The sequence below is a fragment of the Lycium ferocissimum genome, chromosome 6 (genome assembly GCF_029784015.1).
Source record: "Lycium ferocissimum isolate CSIRO_LF1 chromosome 6, AGI_CSIRO_Lferr_CH_V1, whole genome shotgun sequence".
In the NCBI taxonomy this organism is placed as follows: domain Eukaryota; kingdom Viridiplantae; phylum Streptophyta; class Magnoliopsida; order Solanales; family Solanaceae; genus Lycium; species Lycium ferocissimum.
The window spans coordinates 4,427,546-4,448,283 of NC_081347.1; the positions used below are offsets into that span (position 1 = coordinate 4,427,546).

The window sequence follows — 20,738 nt, forward strand, 5'->3', positions numbered from 1 at the left end:
GAAGAAAGATGTGTTGAGTAAAGCTCATAAAAGAAGCAATGTGCATAACAATTTGTACATTATTATTTCACTATATACGTATCAAAATTTATTTGTCTCTACTTAATAGTTATATCATCAAAGCTTGTTCTTTCTCCGATTCAATTTATGTGTCTTACTTTCATTTTTAATTTATTTAAAAAGGGTCAATTTTTATATTTGATAATGGGATTCCTTAATTAACTCCGAAATATCATGTGATATGTTTAATACTACAAGGTTTAAAGAGTCTCATCTATTAACTTAAATCACGTATTTTGTCAAACTAAGGCACATACAATAATACAGAGAGCATATCATTTTATTATTGAATAGTTTTGATAATCAAAGTCCACAAACCCGACTGATCTAAATTCACACTAAATAAGCTCACGGCGCTCGATCACTAAGCAGGTAAATTGTTTACTAGTAAGAAATTATATTTTCATGACTCGAACATAGACTTCTGAATCATATCACACCTCGGTTATACCATATTTACTAACGCTGTGTTATATACAGCCACTTTTTCTTGTTTAGCCATGCATAACGCCCCCCCCCCCAACCCAAATCCCCCCCCCCCCCCCCCGCGCGGGACAACCCTCATCATGATCGACAAGATGGTATTATTTTATTAATGAACTAAACATTAATAGAATGTTTCCGTCTCTCACACAAACCAACAAAAACATATAGCCTCTCACAAGTAGGAGTTTCTGTAGCTTACAAATTGATACTACAATTTGATTGGTACAACTTGTCTTTTCTTAATTCGTTTCCTCCATCTTTTCAAGCCTTTATAAGTGAACCAAACCCCATGAACACTTCACACAAACTAGCCAAAATCTTTGAGAGAGAAAAAGAAAAAAGGAAAATCAATAGTACCCTTTTTAAGAAAGAAAAACAAAATGGCTCTTGAAACCGTTGTTTTTCAACAAGATCCTTTCACTTATAGCCCCAAAGATTGTAATTTTTACAATCTTGAAAATTTTCACGACTATGGCTTTGGCTTTGAGGGATACTATAATAATTGGGATTCTTCTAATTCTTCAATAGCACAAAGTTATAACAACAGCAACAACAACAACAATAATAATAATTCTTCGTCGGAAGTTTGCACTACCGGATTCTTGCCGGTAGGATGTTCTCCGGTGGAGAATACGGTTGTTTCGGGGCGGGGAAAAAGGCGAAGGACGAAATGCTCGAAGAATAAGGAAGAACTAGAGAACCAAAGGATGACTCACATTGCCGTAGAGAGAAATCGCCGTCGGCAAATGAACGATTACCTAGCCATTCTCCGGTCGTTAATGCCACCATCCTATGCTCAACGGGTACTTTTTTAATTTCTCACGTAACCACATGCATTAATAAACATCTTGGCAATTGGTAGTGGTTTTATTTTTTGAGTTTAAATTTTATGCACCGATGATTATTAAAAGATATTTTTATGCAATCAGGTCACTAATAAGGTACTTATAAATAATGTTTTAAATAAATATTAATTAGTTACCTGATAAAATTAGTATGATGTTATCATTGGTGAAAACTCGCTGATAGTATAAAAAATCTTTATGTAAAGATTTTACTGTACATCACTTAAATCCTTGTACCGTAAAGAGTTTTCATACAATTAATGCAACTAAACCTATTACAATAGGTTATTATCTTATATTTTAGGCTATACTATTAGACTTATTATATTGAATTGCTTGTCGTCGCTTGTTCAACTGTAACTCACAGTGTAAAACTAAAACTCATGCACGGTTAATGAACATAATTGTAAACTCAGTTTTTGTTGTTGTTCTGTTATTGTTGTTATTCTACAGAGGAAGGGTGAGATTTAGTTATGTTTAGCATTTTCCAGCACCCAGTTTTACTGGGTCTGATTCGTATTGTTATTGCAACATTTTCGAGCATAATTAATTGATATATGTATATTTTCATAAATTTGTGAGTTTAATCTTTATACTTTACTTTGTGTATTCACCAGAACATTGGAGTACTCGCCTTTTCGTGCGTGTATTTTTCTTTATGTATTTCTTGGATTAAGTGTATTATTTGGGTTGGTAATTACGTACTGATAGGTCGTGTTTATTAATTGAAAAAACAACGTTTAAATTGCCCTATAAGAGTAGGAAACATCCAGCTCGGTAGTTAAAAGTCAATAAACTAGTACTAGTTGTAAAACCTTATTGTAAATGATTGATACAATAATTTAACCTTTTTTTTATATTTTTTTTTTTATATTTTCTCATAATAATGTTAACAGGGAGACCAAGCATCAATTGTTGGAGGCTCAATTAATTTTGTGAAAGAACTTGAACAACTCCTTCAATTCTTGGAAACACATAAACAAGTTACAAAAAACCAACCACCAAATTTTTCTCATACTAATCCATTCTCTAAATTCTTCACTTTCCCTCAATATTCTACCGGAAACAACTCCTCGTTGGCGGCCACCACCAACGATGAGGGGTCAACGATGATGGAGGAGAGGCAGTCGGCAGTGGCCGACATCGAGGTGACCATGGTGGAAAGTCATGCTAATGTTAAGGTGTTATCAAGGAGAAGACCAAAACAATTGTTGAAGATTGTAAATTGGTTACAAGCTATGTGTCTTACTATTCTTCACCTTACTGTTACAACAGCTGATCATATGGTACTCTACACATTTAGTGTCAAGGTTTGTACATGCACAATTTTCTAAAAATTATGTCATTTCTTTCGTTTTATATATGATGATATTTCAGTGTATACGACGGACTTTTGTCATGTACTAAAAATATCCTAATTAATACTTCTTGTCTCTGAATTTTTATGACTACAACAGATGCCAGGGATAAAAATGGAAAGTCAAAACTTAACGAGTTGGAGATATAGAAATATGTTATTTTTTAACTGGAACAAACTAAAAAGTAAGAGGGCCTTACAAAATGGAATAGAGAAAGTACGCAGAAGTAGAATCTATTAAAGCTTGGATTTTATATATATATATATATATATATATATATATATATATATATATATTTCTTGGGATATAAAGTCTTATATATAGAATTTTGATCGTGCAAAAAAATAGAAATGGAACTTACTCGAAAAGGAAATTTGTGCTACTTTGGTTTTAGTTATAGCTATCGCCTAATTCCATACTCGAAATAATCGCAATAAATCCTTTAATAACTCATATTTCTGCTTATCTCAATGATATTCCACGATCAATATAACTGATTCTCAGTTCAACCATTATATGAAATTCATAGTAGATATGTTTTCCCTTTTTCTTGGTTCTTATATTAGACAGTATAAAGGGGGAAGAAGGTGGTCATTCTTTTTTGTAGATATGTGAATTTTTTATTTTATTGGCCAAAAAAGATTGAGTGGTAAAGGGATCTGACTATTTTGTATTTACATTGGACAGGTGGAAGATAATTGTCAGCTAAATACAGTGACTGAGATAGCAACTGCTGTTCATGAAATGGTGGGCATGATTAAGGAGGAGGCTATGTCTTGTTGATATGACCCGTCTCTTCTCTTCTTTGAAGTTAAAAAAAGAAAAAAAAAGGAACAAAAAAAAAAAAGGTTGTTCTCAAGATTGTATAATTTCTTGTCATTATCAAATCATTGTTCTCTTTAGATTATTGATGTTATATAAAAAATGTTACAGTACTTATGTACAAATTAAACTCCAACAAAATCCTCCCCTCCCCCACGCCCAGCAAACACATGCCACATGGGCGTGGTAGTCGAATATTCATTAGTTTTGAGAATGTTTGTTCTCTTACAATTATTACTATTTTCTATAGGGATGTTATATTCTACATGTCCCACGATGTGGTTTTATATATTTGTGGGAACTTTCCTTAGATTCTTTTGCTCGATTGTTAAAATAATGCGTCGATCAGTTCATTAGATTGAATGTTATAATCCTTCTGTCCCACATTAGTTATCAGGTCGCTTTTCGAGAGTCAATTTATGTATTTAACAATATTCTTTCATCAAACTCTCAACAAGCGAAATATGATAACTAATTTAGAATGGGGAGTATCTTTTACATACATTTACATTTATATCATGTTATCTAAAATTCAAATTATATTTAATGACCACAAAGAAATCAACACGATTGTTTTTTTTTTTTTTTTTTTTTTTTTAAAGAGAATTGCATAGTTACGATCCATTGCACCACAAATTACGTATGTACGTAATATTTTTACGACGGTAGTATTAGCGTCGGATTGTGCGCATTTCGACTAAGGTAATTAAGTAATTTTATCCATCAAAATTTAGACATACGAGAAGAGATTACCAACGTTGTTTTACGGATGGGCAGGTATAAAGAGATCACCTATTATATTTTAAGAGATAATATCACTGTTGGTCCCTCAATTATGAGTATATTTATTATTTTGGTCCTTGTGATTTATGACTCGGCACATTAACCTTCAACTATTTAAATTAATGTGTGCTTTTGGTCCCTCTATGTAGGAAACATGTTATATTTAGACTATTTTTAAAAGTACGTTACCCTCAAACATGGAATAACAATACAAGGATAGCATAACACATGAGTAATTATATTGTGGACTGGTTAACGCTTTAGAAAATTTATGATTAATCACAAGCAAGGGATCAAAAGTGCACATTTCAAGTACTTAAAGTAGACAGATATCATAAAGGACTAAAATCATAATTTACTAATAATAGAGGGGCCAAAGTGCTTTTTAACCCTTTTTAAACATTTGTTGAGGCTTAAACCTGATTTCAATTAGTTTCCACCAGTTCATCGATAATTAGATCACAATTTTAAATAGTGCATATAATTTTTGTTGTTAGCATATATAACTCAAATCAACCCGTTAAAAGTGACTCCTTTCTATATTACTTAATTAATGTGGACAATCTTAATCACGAGTTGGATGAAGGGGATTCAATTGAACCAGTTTTAATTCCGCCACTGCTTACACGTGATTGCATAAATTTTGTTAAAGCTTTTGCTAAAGCAAGATAGGTAGAGTCATCTCACGTGATAAAAAATGGTATCCAAAGACGGGACCAAAAACCAACACAAGTTCGAGCCATTAAAGAAAATTATTACTGTACCAAAATTTGTTTTTGTTATCTAATAAGGTCTCAGTTTCACGTAAATAAGGTATGTTAATTGGTCCTTACTTTTTCTGGTATCAGAGGCTAAGCCAAGATTTGAGGTTTGGGAGTTAGGAATTTTAAAAGACAGGACAACGACCTCAAGATAATGTATAACGACCGCCAAACTAACAAGTAAGTACCGGTATTTAATATATTTAAGAAAGCAATGAACTACTTAAAAACTATATAAATACCAGTCACCAGCCGGAGTGATAGAACCTATGAGTTCACCCTTTTAGTGTTCACCACCTGAAAGTTCACCAAAACAGTCTAAGGGACCTGGTCCCTAAGATGTTTTCAGAGATAATGGTGAAAAGTAAATAAGACAAGATATTTAAGTGGAAAACTCCTTGCTCAAGGGATTAAAAATCACGACTTACCCCAGTAGGATTTCCAACTTCACTAAACTGAGCAATGTTCAGATTATAATCTATTGTAACCTAAGAATTAAACTCTTAATTCCTCTCCCTTACGATACACCCTATTGTAACCTTCACACTTGACTACCTCTAGCCAAGCAAACTAATACACCTTGCCTATACTTAGACAAGTGTACCACTCAAAGGTTAAGTGGGTGAACAACCCACAAACACCTTCTGAGAATTCAAATTAATACACCTAGACTAACTCTAGCCTAGTGTACCACTCAAAACTTGTAAAGATAAACTTCTTACAAGCAATCCCCTTAGAATTCAAGCACCTACAAATAGCTTCTTAAAAGAGAAGAGTAGGTTTACAATTTATAAAACAAAGGAACAAAGACTCAACAACCTAAGGACTTGAAGCATCTTCAATTCAGGGATCTGGTCCTTTGGCTTGTTGAGGCTTTGTTCTTGAGAGCACCTTGAGAGGGGTGGCGGCTGCACTTAAGAGAAATATAATTTTCAGATTTGCAAGTGTTAGGTCAAACTAATCCCAACATGTTGTATATATATGAGACCAAGGTATGGAGCATGTGAGAAACATGTGATCATGGATGGTAGCTTTCCAAGGGCTAGTAGCTCCTAAAGCACACATGGCGCTCGTTGCCGCAGCTCGCTAGAACCGTGCAGCAGCTTTACCACCTGTCATGATTCATATAGTGCTCAGGGGACCTGATCGAGGACCTGGTCCTTGGTGTGCTTATCAAATCATCAAAACTACAACACATCATAACTCATCACGGAGGTCCTTCTCCAATGGACGGGGGCAACGAAGTGGTGATCTGCTACAAAAGTTGGAATCCTAAATTTTTTCAAAATCTGACTTTGGATTTGCGTTTGAGGTTTGTGAAAGAAACTGATGAAAGAAATTGTAGCAGCAAAGTAACATCCTCTTTTCTTTTTCTACTTGTCAAATTTATATTTTGTTAAAAATAAAGTGTTAAAAAGAAATTTTCTATAATAGCAAAAAGGAAAAAAGTTACCCAAAGGAAAAGAAGTCAAGGTTTATTTTATATTTTCTTCTAATTTTAGAAAGAGAATCTTGCTTATTAGCAAAAAAGGAAAAAAATTAGCAAATAGTAAGGTTTCGAACCCGCATCTTGGGGAAAAGAGAGTTTTGCTAGCCTCTTTATTACCACTAAACCATCAGGTCATTTGTGTATGAAGGTTCGTCAAGTAAATATTGTTCATCGTTACTGCATAATCCTAGTACAAATGCAGTGTATATACAAAAGCTTGGCCGACCCTCTTTAACACTGTAGCTCCGCCCCCACTGGTATGGAAATGTTCCAAAGGCTTTATCTTCTGAATAGTTCTTGAGATATGTTAGTCAAAAGTTAATTTACTTTTTGGCACAAATCATCTCTTTCTTTTTCCCTGTCACCATCTGCTAAAAGCTGGAGATTAACAACTTCACATGCACCATGTCTTTCTTAGCTCCAATAATAACAATTTAGAATGTTTTCTTTGCTTATGTTGTTAAATTTTATCCATTATTTAGTAAAACTTTAATATTATTGTTTGTACTATTAAAATAATTAAACTTATTGATTATATCAGTAAGGTTTTGACTAGAATTTACACATTATAACGACAAAATCGACACGTTATATCTAGATTGGTAATGTTACGTGACTTTGGTATTATAGATAAAGTTAGTTACTTTAATATGATAAAAATAGTTATTTTACTTTTGTTGTTATCGGTGACCCTACGTGAGATTAATCCATCGAAGTCGATTTCTTTATAGATTTGATGTTAATTTTGAAGCGAAGTTTTCATTCTTTATATTCTGGCACTTTAACTTGACACTTTACTTGACACTTTGACTCAGAAGTTGACATAAATAAAGGAGGATAACAACAATAATAACATGATATATAATTGCATCTTAATCTTAAACATATTTGAATCGGCTACATGAATTTGCACTAATTATGTTAATCTATTGAATCCTTACGCCTCATGATCTAAAAGCTTAAATTTTTCATAAAATAGAGTAAATAAAACTCCAAAACTTTTGTCACTAAAAGGGTTAAGAAGGTATAGCATATAGAGAAGAAATTCTACGTCAAAATGTCAGATGCACATCCTATGATTAATAATTGCGCAATTAATCTAGTAATTGCATTATTAAGATGATACATCCAACAGAGACAGCCAGACAGGTACCCGGTATCCCAACGAGATAATGTTTCTCTACTTGGACAAGCAATTTCTATAACTCAATAATTGGCAAACTCAACATCATTATGTTTATTGACTCCACTCAATTTTATTTATAGTGGCCCCATAAGAAAGTGGAACTTTCCCTTCTCTAAATCAAGAAAGATACAAAATTCATGAGCAATTATTAATTTTGCACCTTCTCATAAAAAATTTGCACTGGGGCATGCAATGTTGGGCATCGTGTTCATTTGAATTCAGTATTTTTAACGTGGCGTTTAAATTTAAATGTAAAATTCTACTAAAAGTGTAACAAATAGTAATTTTGAACCCATAGTTCTGAAAAATAAAATATGTTCAATGCTAATAACCTCAAATATTGAACCATTAAAATTAAAATCCTGGACTGCCTTTGAATTCATTTGTTGTTTGTTTCAATTTTGTCCAACAACGAACATTTTATCCAATTTCGAGGAAAGTTCAAAGAGATTACAAGGTTGTTACTATAGATATCATAGGAATACGAAAGGGAAAAGGAATCGTGGAGCAAATGATTGAATGTAAGAAATACATTTCCAGAAGAATTTAAATTTTCTGGCAGATATCTGCGAAAATAATTTTTTATAGGCCCTACAAAGTTGAGAAAAAGGAAATTAAAATCAGTTTTGTAATAAGCAGATGCTGGAAAATAAAAGCTGTCGCTTGTTTGAATACTTGTTCTCCAGAATATGTACTTCGGATTTTCGAATTTATTCCTTGCCTAACTAAAAATATTGAAGGGAATTTTTGAATTAATTTCTCATCCACAAAATTTTCAGTTCTAGGAAAAGAGATCACCAAATTATTCTCTTTCTAATCCTTTTATTTTATTTTAATCGGGGATCAAAGTTGTGTTTTATCTTCTTTTTTCACTCTTCAACTCATTGGACAAGTCAAGCTAGGACCCATTATTTGACTCAACATGACCTAACTTATTTTGACTTAAGCAAATAGGTTTGTGACCCACATGCATATTACCCCTTCAAATTTGACTGGACCACTCATTTACCACAGCAACATGTGTCTATGATATGCTTAAAGAGTTTAATTAAGCTTCTGTTCTCCAATAGTGCAAAAGATATCCATGATACGTAAACTACGCTGATAAATCTCTATGAATGATACTAACATGCTGTCATATGTTGAACTATATTGATAATACAAACAATAATAATTGATACTATACGTGTATATAACTTTTACCTATGATTAAAAGTTACAAGTGATCAAATAACTATTGCGAGAGTTTGAAATTAACTGGACATCCAATACGATTGGTAAAGTAACGTACCATTGAGATTAATAGAGTCCGGAGCCTAAAGGGCACTATTTAAAAGCCAGAAAATCAAAGGGGGTTGGGGAAGTTGAGATAAGCCAAAAGGGGTTTATCGCACACCCCTCCACGATTTGTAACATCCCTAACGGTAAGCCCCTAACGTCGTTGGTCAGTTTTTTTTTTAAAAAAAAAAAATTAAATACAAGTCGTGGAGTGGTACCCGATTTAAGGCCGCATCTTATTTTTTTTTTAATTTTGTTCACAACTTGTGAAGCAATCCACGATTTTTGAGTAAAAAATTTAGCCTCAAGCAGAAACATATTGGTGTTTTTTGCTTTTTGCTTTTTTCTTTTTCCTAGAAACCACATGCTATTAGTAGGGTTCTTGTTTTTGGTCAGGATCATATTTGTACAAAAAATCTTGGAAAGTTTTTCCTTGAAATGTTACTTTTTTTGCACCAGTGAGAACAATGGATCTCTTTTAATCTATTTTCCATTTTCAACTACTAATTTGTTTGCGTTTTTACTGCCTCTTTATTTGGGAAAAGTCCAATTGAGCATATTGATATTGGTAAATGGTAACATTCATCTTTAATTGTAATCTACTAGCAGTGCATAGTTAGTACTTAGTAGCACCACTGACATTCTACGGCTCTACTAGATCTAAAGACATGATTCTAACAAATAAAATGTATCTCTCCCGTAAATCGTGGATTGCTCCACGAGTTGCGAACAAAATTAAAAGGCCAAACCCATCGGTGGCCATTCGTGGTTGTCAAGTTTTTTCACTTAGACACCTCAAATACTCTTTGCTCCAATTAGACAACTGAGGTGGACTGCAATTGTTTCATTTAGACCCTTTTTACACATTCAGCCAAATATGTGATATGTGTGTAACCTACTCGCTAATGACGTGGAAAATTGACAAATTAAAGTAGTACATGTGGCGTATATATCCAAAATAATTATTAAAAAATAAACCATGAGTAAAACAATTATTTTAAACTATTTAGTTAATTAATTTTTTTTTAAAAAAAAAACCTATTTTCTAAACCCCATCCTCACCCACTCTTTGACCAGTAGACCACCATTAACATAGGCCATTTTCTAACGCAGCCCACCACCATTAACGCAGGCCATTTGATCAAAGCTTCCATTTTTCCAACTGGGTCTCTCTCAATTTGATCAAAGATTGCGTTTTTCCAACTGGGTTTTCCCCAATTTGATTAAAGAATCCATTTCGTGCAAATGGGTCATCAAAAATAGTGATGTTGAAGTTGGAGTCTTCAGATTTTCATCACAATTTGTTAATCCAAAGTGACAAAACAATGGCTTTGATGGTTGCTTAAAAATGATTTTAATTTCTAAAAAGGTGAAATTACATGTTTTTTTTAACTGGATTTCTTTATATTTTCTTGAATAGATTGATGGGTTTTTTTAAAATATTTTGAATCCTTAACCCAATTGGGTCTTTTGTATGCAAAAAACGCCATGCTTTTCTCTACCACACCCCTTGTTTTCATTTTGCTTCTTTAAATCATGCTCAATCGGAAAAAATGAAGTTCCATGGAAAATTATTTTAGACCTAAATTTATTTTATATATTTGTTGTTACAGATGGTTTAGACTGGTGGAGATTTGGTGGTTCTTGTGGTGGGTGAAGAGGGAAATGACGGAGAAGTGGTGGTTCCAGTGGTAGCAGAGAGAGAGTAGATGAAGAGAAAGGGTGAAGAAAGTGATAGGATGGAAGAAGAAGATGAAGGAGAAAGAAAAAATAGAAAAAATGTTCTGTTTCACGCTCCACAAAAGGGTGAAATATACGCACAGTGCCACATTAGCAAAAAGTGTTCAATAACATATTTTAACTCAAGTTCAAGTGTCTAAATGAAATAAGGTTTAGTTGAGATGTTCAAGTGAAAAATACGGATGACCATAGGTGGCTATTGATGGGTTTGGCCAAATTAAAAATAATAAAAAAAAAGATGTGACCTAAAATAGTGTACCACTCCATGACTTGTATTTAATTTTTTTTTTTTTTTAAAGAACTAGCCGACGACGTTAGGGGCTTGCCGTTAGGAATGTTACAAATCGTGGAGGGGTGTGCGATAAACCTCTTTTGGTTTATCTCAAATTCCCCGACTTCCTTTGATTTTTTGGCTTTAAAATAATCCCGGAGTCAATATTAATATACCATATTGTACTTGAAAGAGTAAGAAAAAGAAAAAAGAAGAGAAGATTTGCTATGGTCAAGCAGTATAATTGGAAACAAATCAACTAGATACGGGTAACTGAATAAAATAGACAAAAGTAAATCAGATGTACTTTTCTCCTCTTCTTCTTCTATTTTTTTTTTTTTAACTTTTCTTGTAAAGTCCCTGTATGTTGAATCTTTGCGCAAGGACATTTGCTAAAGACATGTTAAAAAAGAGGCTTGAGGTGAAATCTCTCTGGACAAAGCAATTATTGGTACATGAAAAAGTCCACTAAAAAAATTGAGTATTCAAGCTATGACATTTTGTCAGCCTTTTTTCACATCAAAGATGAGGTAATTTGTCTATCAAAAGCAAAATAGCACACTCAACTTAATTAGAATAAAGAATATTTACACTATCAGTGATATTAAACCGATTATAACAAGTTTTTAATCTAGTTTCCATATTGTTATATCATTTTCGACACATGGGCAGAAGGGGGTTCATCCGAACCCTCTAGCTCGGAAAATCAGATTGCATATATAAGATGAATTTTTTTTTTTTGTTGTAAATTGTCAACCCTCAACACTAAGGAGTGGATGCCCATACTTGAATTCCATCCTTTCCACTATTTACCAATAGTAATTTTTACTTTTGATGCCTATAAATTTTATTGTTTCAGATGAGTAAAAACACAAAATTGAAAGAAAGAAAAGTAAAATCTTTTCCTGCTATCATTCCCTTTCTCTTTATATTTTAAGTTCTTAATAATTATTGTGTCCTTCTTTGTATTGTCATTAATTTATAACACGCTATCACGAGGCTCTAACCAAAGACTTATCTCTACTAAGTTGAATCTTCTTTAGGTATGTGCTACATCCATTTACTTTTAACAAATAAATAAAAAATGATATTAATCTGTTCGGTACTACTTGTGTGAATTTGTTGATAAACAGTATTACTAGTTCAGGTCTTTAGATATGTTGATAAAGAAAACAAGTATTCTGCTTGTTTGCATTAAAAGAAGAACAGTGAGAATATGATGTTGTTTTGACAATTTATATGTGCACGTATTCAGTAGATACTATTCTTAATAATTAAAGTTTCTAGGACAATATAATTAACACTTATAAAAATATTTACTCAGCCAATGTATACTATTTTTAATACTAAAAATATTGCAAATGAAGTTCTTTAGACTTTGAAAAAGCATGATATAGTAGGCTATATATATATATATATATATATATATATATATATATATATATATATATGACATAGTTCATTTAGATCATTATTATCGGATAATCATATTATGGTTTCTTGTTTATTGAAATATCATTATCTCTAACTTATTTATCTTCTAAGATAGCTTTGCTATGTTGAATTTATCAAAACTTGAGTTTGTGGCACTTGACATCACTGGAAAAAATTACCTCTCATGGGTGCTCGATGGTGAAATTTACCTAGACGCTAAAGGTCATGGTGTCACTATTACTCAGGGTAATGCAACATCGAGCCAGGACAAAGCAAAAACTATGATCTTCCTTCGTCATTATCTGGATGAAGGTTTGAAGGCCGAATATTTGACAGTGAAAGATCCACTTGAATTGTGGACAGGTTTGAAGGAAAGGTATGACCACCTTAAGGCAACGGTATTGCCGAGGGCTCGTTATGAGTGGATTCACTTACTGTTACAGGATTTCAAAACTGTTTGTGATTATAACTCTGTTGTATGTAGAATTACTTCCCGATTAAAATTATGTGGGGAAAATGTAAAAAATAAGGATATGTTGGAAAAGACTCTTACGACATTTGATGCCTCTAATTTGGTATTACAACATCAATACCGTGAAAGGGGATTTAAAAAACATTCTGATTTGATCTCATGCCTCCTTGTGGCTGAGCAACATAACACCCTTCTGTTGAAAAATCATGAAGCTTGTCCCCCTGGAACTGCTCCATTCCCAGAAACGAATGTGGTAGCGGTAAATGGCCAGCCTGAAAGAAGGCAAAAAAATAATAATCGGGGCCATAATAATGTGTGTGGGCGTCAAGGGCAAGGGACGATATAATAATTATGGGTTCTCAGAGCAATCCTTGTAGAGGCAATTGTCATCGTTGTGGTATGAAAGGCAACTGGAAAATGAATGTCAGGCGCCTGAGCATTTCACTAGGCTTTATCAAAATTCCTTCAAAAGAAAGGCAAATATAAATGGTGCCTCTTCTGTTAATGCCCGGGTTGAGTCACACTTGACTTTCAGCAATGATGCTGAGGCAGGGCCTTCATATAAATATGATGCTGCTGAAGCAAATATGGCTTTGAAGAATGATGATTTTGATGGCCTCAATGATATTACTCATTTGGAAGTTGAAGACTTCTTTGGGGATCAAAACTAAAGTTTGATCGTTTGGCTGGGGAATGAATAATGTTGTTGTTCTTATTTATATGTTTTTAATTATCATGTTCTTCCTTATGTTGTTTTTATTTTGAAGAAGTACTTAAGTTTTCTGTTTTGTGTTCTTATGATGTACTTTTATTTTTTATGAAGATAAATAAAATTCCTCAGTCTTCAATTGGATCCAAGATGAGTAATAGAGATATGTGCCTTCTGGATAATGCTACAACTCACATTATACTAAGAGAAAAGAAATATTTCTCTCATTTGGCTATGACAAAGGCCTATATCAATACAATATCTGGTAGTACAAAATTAATTGAGGGCTCTGGAAGAGCGACCTTATTACTACCTGGAGGAACAATATTGGCCACTAATAATGCACTGTATTGTAGTAAGTCTCAAACAAACTTGTTGAGTTTCAAGGTCATTCGCCAAAACGGCTATCATGTTGAGACTGCCAATGAAAGAAATGTGGAATACCTTTACATTACTACAATAAAAGCCGGGGAAAAGTTTGTGCAAGAAAGATTACCCACACTCTCTTCTGGGTTGTACCATACAAGTATTAGTGTGGTTGAAACACATGCTCTAGTAAACAAAATGTTTACTGATTCTAATGATTTTATCATTTGACATGACTGGTTAGGCCATCCTGGTTCTAATATGATGCGCAAAATAATTGAGAATTCAAATGGCAATACTTTGAAGAACCAAAAGATTCTTCAATCAAAGGAATTCTCTTGTGCTGCTTGTTCTTAAGGAAAATTGGTTATTAAACCATCAGCAACTAAGGTTGAGATTGAATCCCCTGCATTTCTGGAATGTCTACAGGGCGATATATGTGGGCCAGTTCACCCTCCATCTGGACCATTCAAATACTATATGGTTTGATAGATGCATCTACAAGAAGGTCACATGTGTGCTTATTATCAACTAGCAATATGGCATTTGCGAGATTGTTGGCTCAAATAATAAGGTTAAGAGCACAATTTCTAGATTATGCAATAAAGACAATCCGTCTTGATACTGCTGGTGAGTTTACATCTCGGGCCTTTAATAATTATTGTATGGCCATTGGAATAACAGTTGAACATCTAGTTGCTCATGTTCATACTCAAAATGGTCTAGCAGAATCATTGATTAAGCGCCTCCAATTGATAGCTAGACCATTGCTAATGAGGACGAGACTTCCTGTTTCTGTATAGGGGCATGCTATTTTACATGCAGCAGCACTTGTGCTCATAAGACCAACCAGTTATCATGAATTCTCCCCATTACAGTTGGCTTTTGGTCAGGAGCCAAGTATTTCCCATCTCAGAATCTTAGGATGTGCGGTATATGTTCCAATTTCTCCACCACAACGCACAAAGATGGGCCCCCAAAGAAGGTTGGGGATATATGTTGGGTATGCATCTCCTTCTATTATAAAATATTTGAAACCTATGACTGGAGATTTATTTACGGCAGGATTTGCTAATTGTCATTTTGATGAATCAGTATACCCAACATTAGGGGGAGAAAGAAGTAGTTGGAAAAAGAGATATATTGGAATACATTATCACTATCTCATTTAGATCCTCAAACAAATTAATGTGAACAAGAGGTTCAAAAAATGATTTATTTGCAAAATGTTGCAAATCAACTGCCAAATGCATTTACTAACTTGCTGAGGATAACAAAATCGCATATTCCAGCTGCAAATGCTCCAGTTCGAGTTGATGTCCCGGTAGGACAAATGGTTAATGCAAATGAGTCTAGGCCACATCTCAAACGTGGTAGACCAATCGGTTCCAAGGATAAAAATTCTCGAAAAGGAAATGGAGTCAATGACCAAAATGATCATCATATAGAGGCAATTGCTCAAAAAGAGCCCCGAGATATAACAAATGATAAGACCACAGATGAGGTCTAGGTACCTGTAAACGTTGAGAATGATGAAATCTCAATAAGTTATATCTCGACGGGAAAAAGGTGGAACCGAAATGATATTGTGGTCGACAATACTTTTGCCTATAATGTTGCTGTTGAAATAATGCAACAAGATGAGAATCTTGAGCCAAAATCTGTTGATGAATGTAAACAAAGAAATGATTGGCCAAAATGGAAAGACGCAATTCAAGCTGCATTGACTTCACTTAAAAAACATGAAGTTTTCGGACCAGTCGTCCGAACACCTGAAGATGTCAAACCACCGGGGTACAAATGGGTGTTTGTGTGAAAACGAAATAAAAAAGGTGAAGTCGTAAGACATAAAGCACGACTTGTGGCATAAGGGTTTTCACAAAGTCCTGGCATTGATTATGTGGAGACATATTCTCCTGTGGTGGATGCAATTACCTTCAGGTATCTAATAAATCTGGCAGTTCGTGAAAAGCTTGATATGCGGTTGATGGATGTTGTCACAGCCTATTTATATGGCTCATTAGACCACGACATTTTTATAAAAATCCCTAAAGGATTCCAAGTACTTAAAGCATAAAAAAATTCACGAGAAACTTGTCCAATAAAGCTTTAAAAATCCTTATATGGATTGAAAAAATCAGGGCGGATGTGGTACAGATGCCTTAGAATTTTTGCTAAAGGAAGGATATAAAAGTGATCCTATTTGTCCTTGTGTTTTTACGAAAAGGTCTGGATCTGAATTTGTCATAATTGTTGTATATGTTGATGACTTGAATATCATTGGAACTCCTGAAGAGCTTCCAAAGGCGGCAAAATGCTTGAAAACGGAATTTGAAATGAAAGATCTTGGAAAGACAAAATTTTATCTTGGTCTACAAATTGAGCATTTTATAAACGGAATATTTGTCCATTAATCAACATATACTGAAAATATTTTAAAGAGATTTTACATGGATAAATCACATATATTGAGTACCTCGATGGTTGTGAGATCACTTGATATTAATAAAGATCCATTTCGACCTTATGAAAATGACGAAGAGTTTGTCAGTGCTGAAATACCATATCTTAGTGCAATTGGGGCATTAATGTATCTTGCCAATAATTCTCGACTAGATATAGCTTTTTCTGTAAGCTTATTAGCAAGAATTAGTTCTTCCCCAACAAGAAGACACTGGAATGGTATTAAGCATATATTCAGATACCTTCGAGGAACCATTGCCATGAGACTATTTTATTCAAATGAATCAGACTCACACCTAATTAGTTATGCAGATGCAGGATATTTGTCTGACCCACATAAAGGTCGATCTCAGACAGGTTATTTCTTTAAATGTGAAGATACAACCATATCATGGCATTCAACCAAACAAACTATGGTTGCTACTTCTTCAAATCATGCAGAGATAATAGTCATTTATGAAGCAAGTCGAGAATGTGTTTGGTTGAGATCAATAACTCAACACATCCAGGAGACATGTGGCCTTGCTTTGGAAAGAGATATTCCAATAACATTATATGAAGACAATGTTGCATACATAGCTCAAATAAGAGAAGGATACATTAAAGGAGACAGAACAAAACACATTTCGCCAAAATTCTTCTTCACTCATGATCTTCAAAAGAAAGGTGAAATAGATGTTCAACAAGTTCGTTCAAGTGATAATTTGGCGGATATGTTCACTAAGGCATTGCTAACTTCAACATTTGAGAAGATGATATACAAAATTGGAACGCGTCATCTCCGAGACATTAAGTAATGTTTTCATCAAGGGGAGTAAATACGCGCTGCACTCTTTTTTCCTTAACCAAGATTTTGTCCCGCTGGGTTTTCCTAGTAACGTTTTTAATGAGGCAGCAAACAATGAGTATCACAAATAACTATGTAGACTTTTTTCTTTCACTGGAATTCATTTTTACATGGACATCCGAGGGGGAGTGTTGTCATCCTTTCCACTATTTACCAATAGTAACTTTTACTTTTGATTCCTATAAATTGTATCGTTTTGTAGGGGTGTCAAAAAAATATGAAAACCGACCGAACCGATCGAACCTAACCATACCGAACCGATTTATAGGGCTTTTTCAATAAAATCGTGGATTTTTATTTAAGCTTATAACCGTCCCGAACAATTAGGGTGGTCTTTTTAATTTATACAAAAAGTCAAAAAATTCCTGAACCGAACCGAATCTCCTTACATGTATGAAATATATTTTATATATTACAAATATGTTAAATTTAATATATAAAATATATTTTATAAGTTTCGTTTCACATATAAAAAAGAATTTTGGCCACTAAATTTTGGGCCTTTAGTTGATTGGATTTAGTTTCAAAAGGATACCTCGTATACATAGTCATACGATCATAGATTTAGATGATTTAAGTAGGCATTTTTTATTATAGTTAGCACTAACAGAAGTTTAACTCCATCGTGGTCTCCTTTACTATGTTGCTTGATGTATATGTATCAAATTCAAGTTGTGGTTTCTGTGGCCTACAAGCTAATGTTTCTTTTGGCTCAATTCAACGTTGCTATTTTTGGCAAGTTATTCTTCTCCCTGGTCAATCAGTGAGGATTCACGTCGCGATGATGCCATCGTTGTTGTCTTGCTACTTGATATAACACATTTCGTTTAATTACTTTGTGTAGTTTTTTGAATAGCTTTTACATTAAATATTTCATAAGAAACAAATAGAACCTTTATTTAATGGTGTACTACAAATAGGTTTGTGGAGGTCTATGTCGTTACATTTTAATGGTTGTGTATTCTTAGGTGACACTTTAAAACTAAAATAACCGAAAATTGACCGAACCGTACCGATACCGAAAAAAAACCGAGATGATGGGACGGTCTTGAAAAGTCTAATTTTGGTTATACAAAATAAAATAACCGATGAATTGGGATGGTATAATTTTTTTAAAATAACCGACCGAACCGTCCCATTGACACCCCTATCGTTTTGGATGAGTAAAAACACACAATTGAAAGAAAGAAAAGTAACATCTTCTCCTGCTATCATTCTCTTTCTCTTTATATTTGAAGTTCTTAATAATTATTGTGTCCTTGCTATATTGCCATTAATTTATAACATTTTTCTATATATATAACGGAAAAGGGACATATTTGCCTTGTACTCTCACAAATAAGTTCTATTTGCCCTTCATTATACATATTCAACATATTTTCCCTTGACATCCTACTTTAGTGTCATATTTGCCCTTGTATTCTTAAAAATGGCAAATATAACTTATTTGTGAGAATAGAAGGGCAAATCTGGCAAATATAGCTCTTGGTTTCTTCATGTGTTTACCTCTTCATATTTAGACCCCCTTAATGAAAATCGTGGCTCCGACACTAAGTCGAGACAACTTGTTTTTTTTACCAACTTAGTTTCACCAAGGAAAAAGCAAGTAGTATGATTAACCATTTAGAAGAATTCAAGCTTTTATTTTACTATTGCTTTTTGAAAAGAATAAATGGGGCAATCGTATAAAACTAGTAATCTAACCCTGAGATTGACTTCTTGTCAAAATAATCATTTGTCTGTACTGTTTTATTAACTTGTGCCTAAAATTAACACTCCAAAACTCACTTGATAGCAGAGTTTGAATCAATAGTTTTTTAGAAGTCACTACTAAAGAACTGCTAAAACCGACCTCAGAAAACCAACCTCAGAAAACCAACCTTAACAGAAGTCGAAAAAATGAGATCGGTTTTGTTCTTCATTTTTTTTTGTTTTTAAAAAAACTGACCTCCTGAAGTCGGAAAATAAATACGAGATTTTTTTTACGTCGGTTTATTTATTTTATAAGAAAATTATTCTAATTTACCCACCTCCAGAGGTCGGTAAAGTTAATTAAGAAAATAAAATTATATTTTAGTGAATGATCCGTACCTTTTCACTCTTGATTTTGATATATGAGTGAAAGCTCAGTGAGATTTATAAGAGAGGAGATGGGGAATCGGGTCGACCCGTTCAGGACCCCAATTTCCTCTCTCTTTCCTCATCTACCTCTTCCCATGGTTGATTTTGTTGTGGAAAGATGATGCCAAGGTTTTCACCTAATGTGATGTGAGAAAGAGTTGAAGAATGAACGAGGGAACGAGGGAGAAGACTAAACATGAAAAGGGAAACAAAGGAAAAATATGTGTACAATTCCATTTAAAACATAAATTTATGGTTCTGATTTCCTTGCTTAGTGAATCTTATTGATTGAATTAGGGTTTCACCAAAATGGAAAGAAAGGGTAAAAGCTCTGTGTTCACTTTCACCAAAATGGAAAGGGCATTTCTCCCTTATCTAAATTTTGATGATGGATCTCTCTGCCTTACTTCTGCGCATAATAAATACATAATTTTATCCCTTTCTTAGAATCCATTATCAGTATATATCGGTCAGCCCCTAAATCAACCTTACTGTAACATGTAATGGAGTGGTGTCATTAACACTTCCATTCTGATTTTGTTAACGTCACTTTTCATTTTCTGAAATTTAAATTTTACTTGCTCTAATGAGAAATTTTTCCCTCATTTGGTTAAGCTTTTTCATGGAAGGGAACATTCTTCTTAATTTCATCTTTGCTGCCCAAATAGCAAGACATAATCCTACAAAGAAGCAAACTACTAACACAGAAGTGTTAAACACAACAACTGGGAAGGAAATTGCAAATTATGAAAGAATATCCCTCTTCTAGTATACGAGAGTAGAAAGTCAATCTGATTTCTTAGTGAAGTTATAATATACTATTTTTTTTTTGGCTCTAGATCCTCTCTAGTTCATTATCATGTTAGTCAATATGTTTTGTTTTTGTCTAAGACTTTCATAGATCTAACATTATCATTTAAAATTTCTGTAGAAACCCAAATACAAGTTGGAAAAGCACCAACTAACAAATTAAAATAATCAGTCAAAAATTTATACTACACATTAAATACAATAAATTTTAGTAGTTGAAAAGAAATCAAAAGTTACATATATAAATCCAAACGGATTGGGATTAAGAGAGATGTAATCAAACCAAAAAATTTCTTAGGAACACGTGGCATCAATCAAATTGTGTATTGACAAGTATTGGAGCATCAAGCACCGGAGCTAATCCCAACCTAATCAGAACTATTACCTTTCAAAAGTTTCTATCCATTTTGTCTTGTATTAGCTCCAACAGAATAACA

The 20,738-nt window shown here is 33.5% G+C and overlaps 1 protein-coding gene across 1 annotated transcript; it reads left to right on the forward strand.

Annotated features, from left to right (window-relative positions):
* The first annotated feature begins 755 nt into the window (after window positions 1-755).
* LOC132060566 (transcription factor bHLH96-like) lies at window positions 756-3,860 on the forward strand. The gene is made up of 3 exons (XM_059453570.1): window positions 756-1,349; window positions 2,288-2,701; window positions 3,437-3,860. Exons 1-3 carry the CDS (start codon window positions 927-929, stop codon window positions 3,530-3,532), a joined length of 933 nt encoding a protein of 310 aa, XP_059309553.1. The 5' UTR covers window positions 756-926; the 3' UTR covers window positions 3,533-3,860.
* Window positions 3,861-20,738: the final 16,878 nt, after the last annotated feature.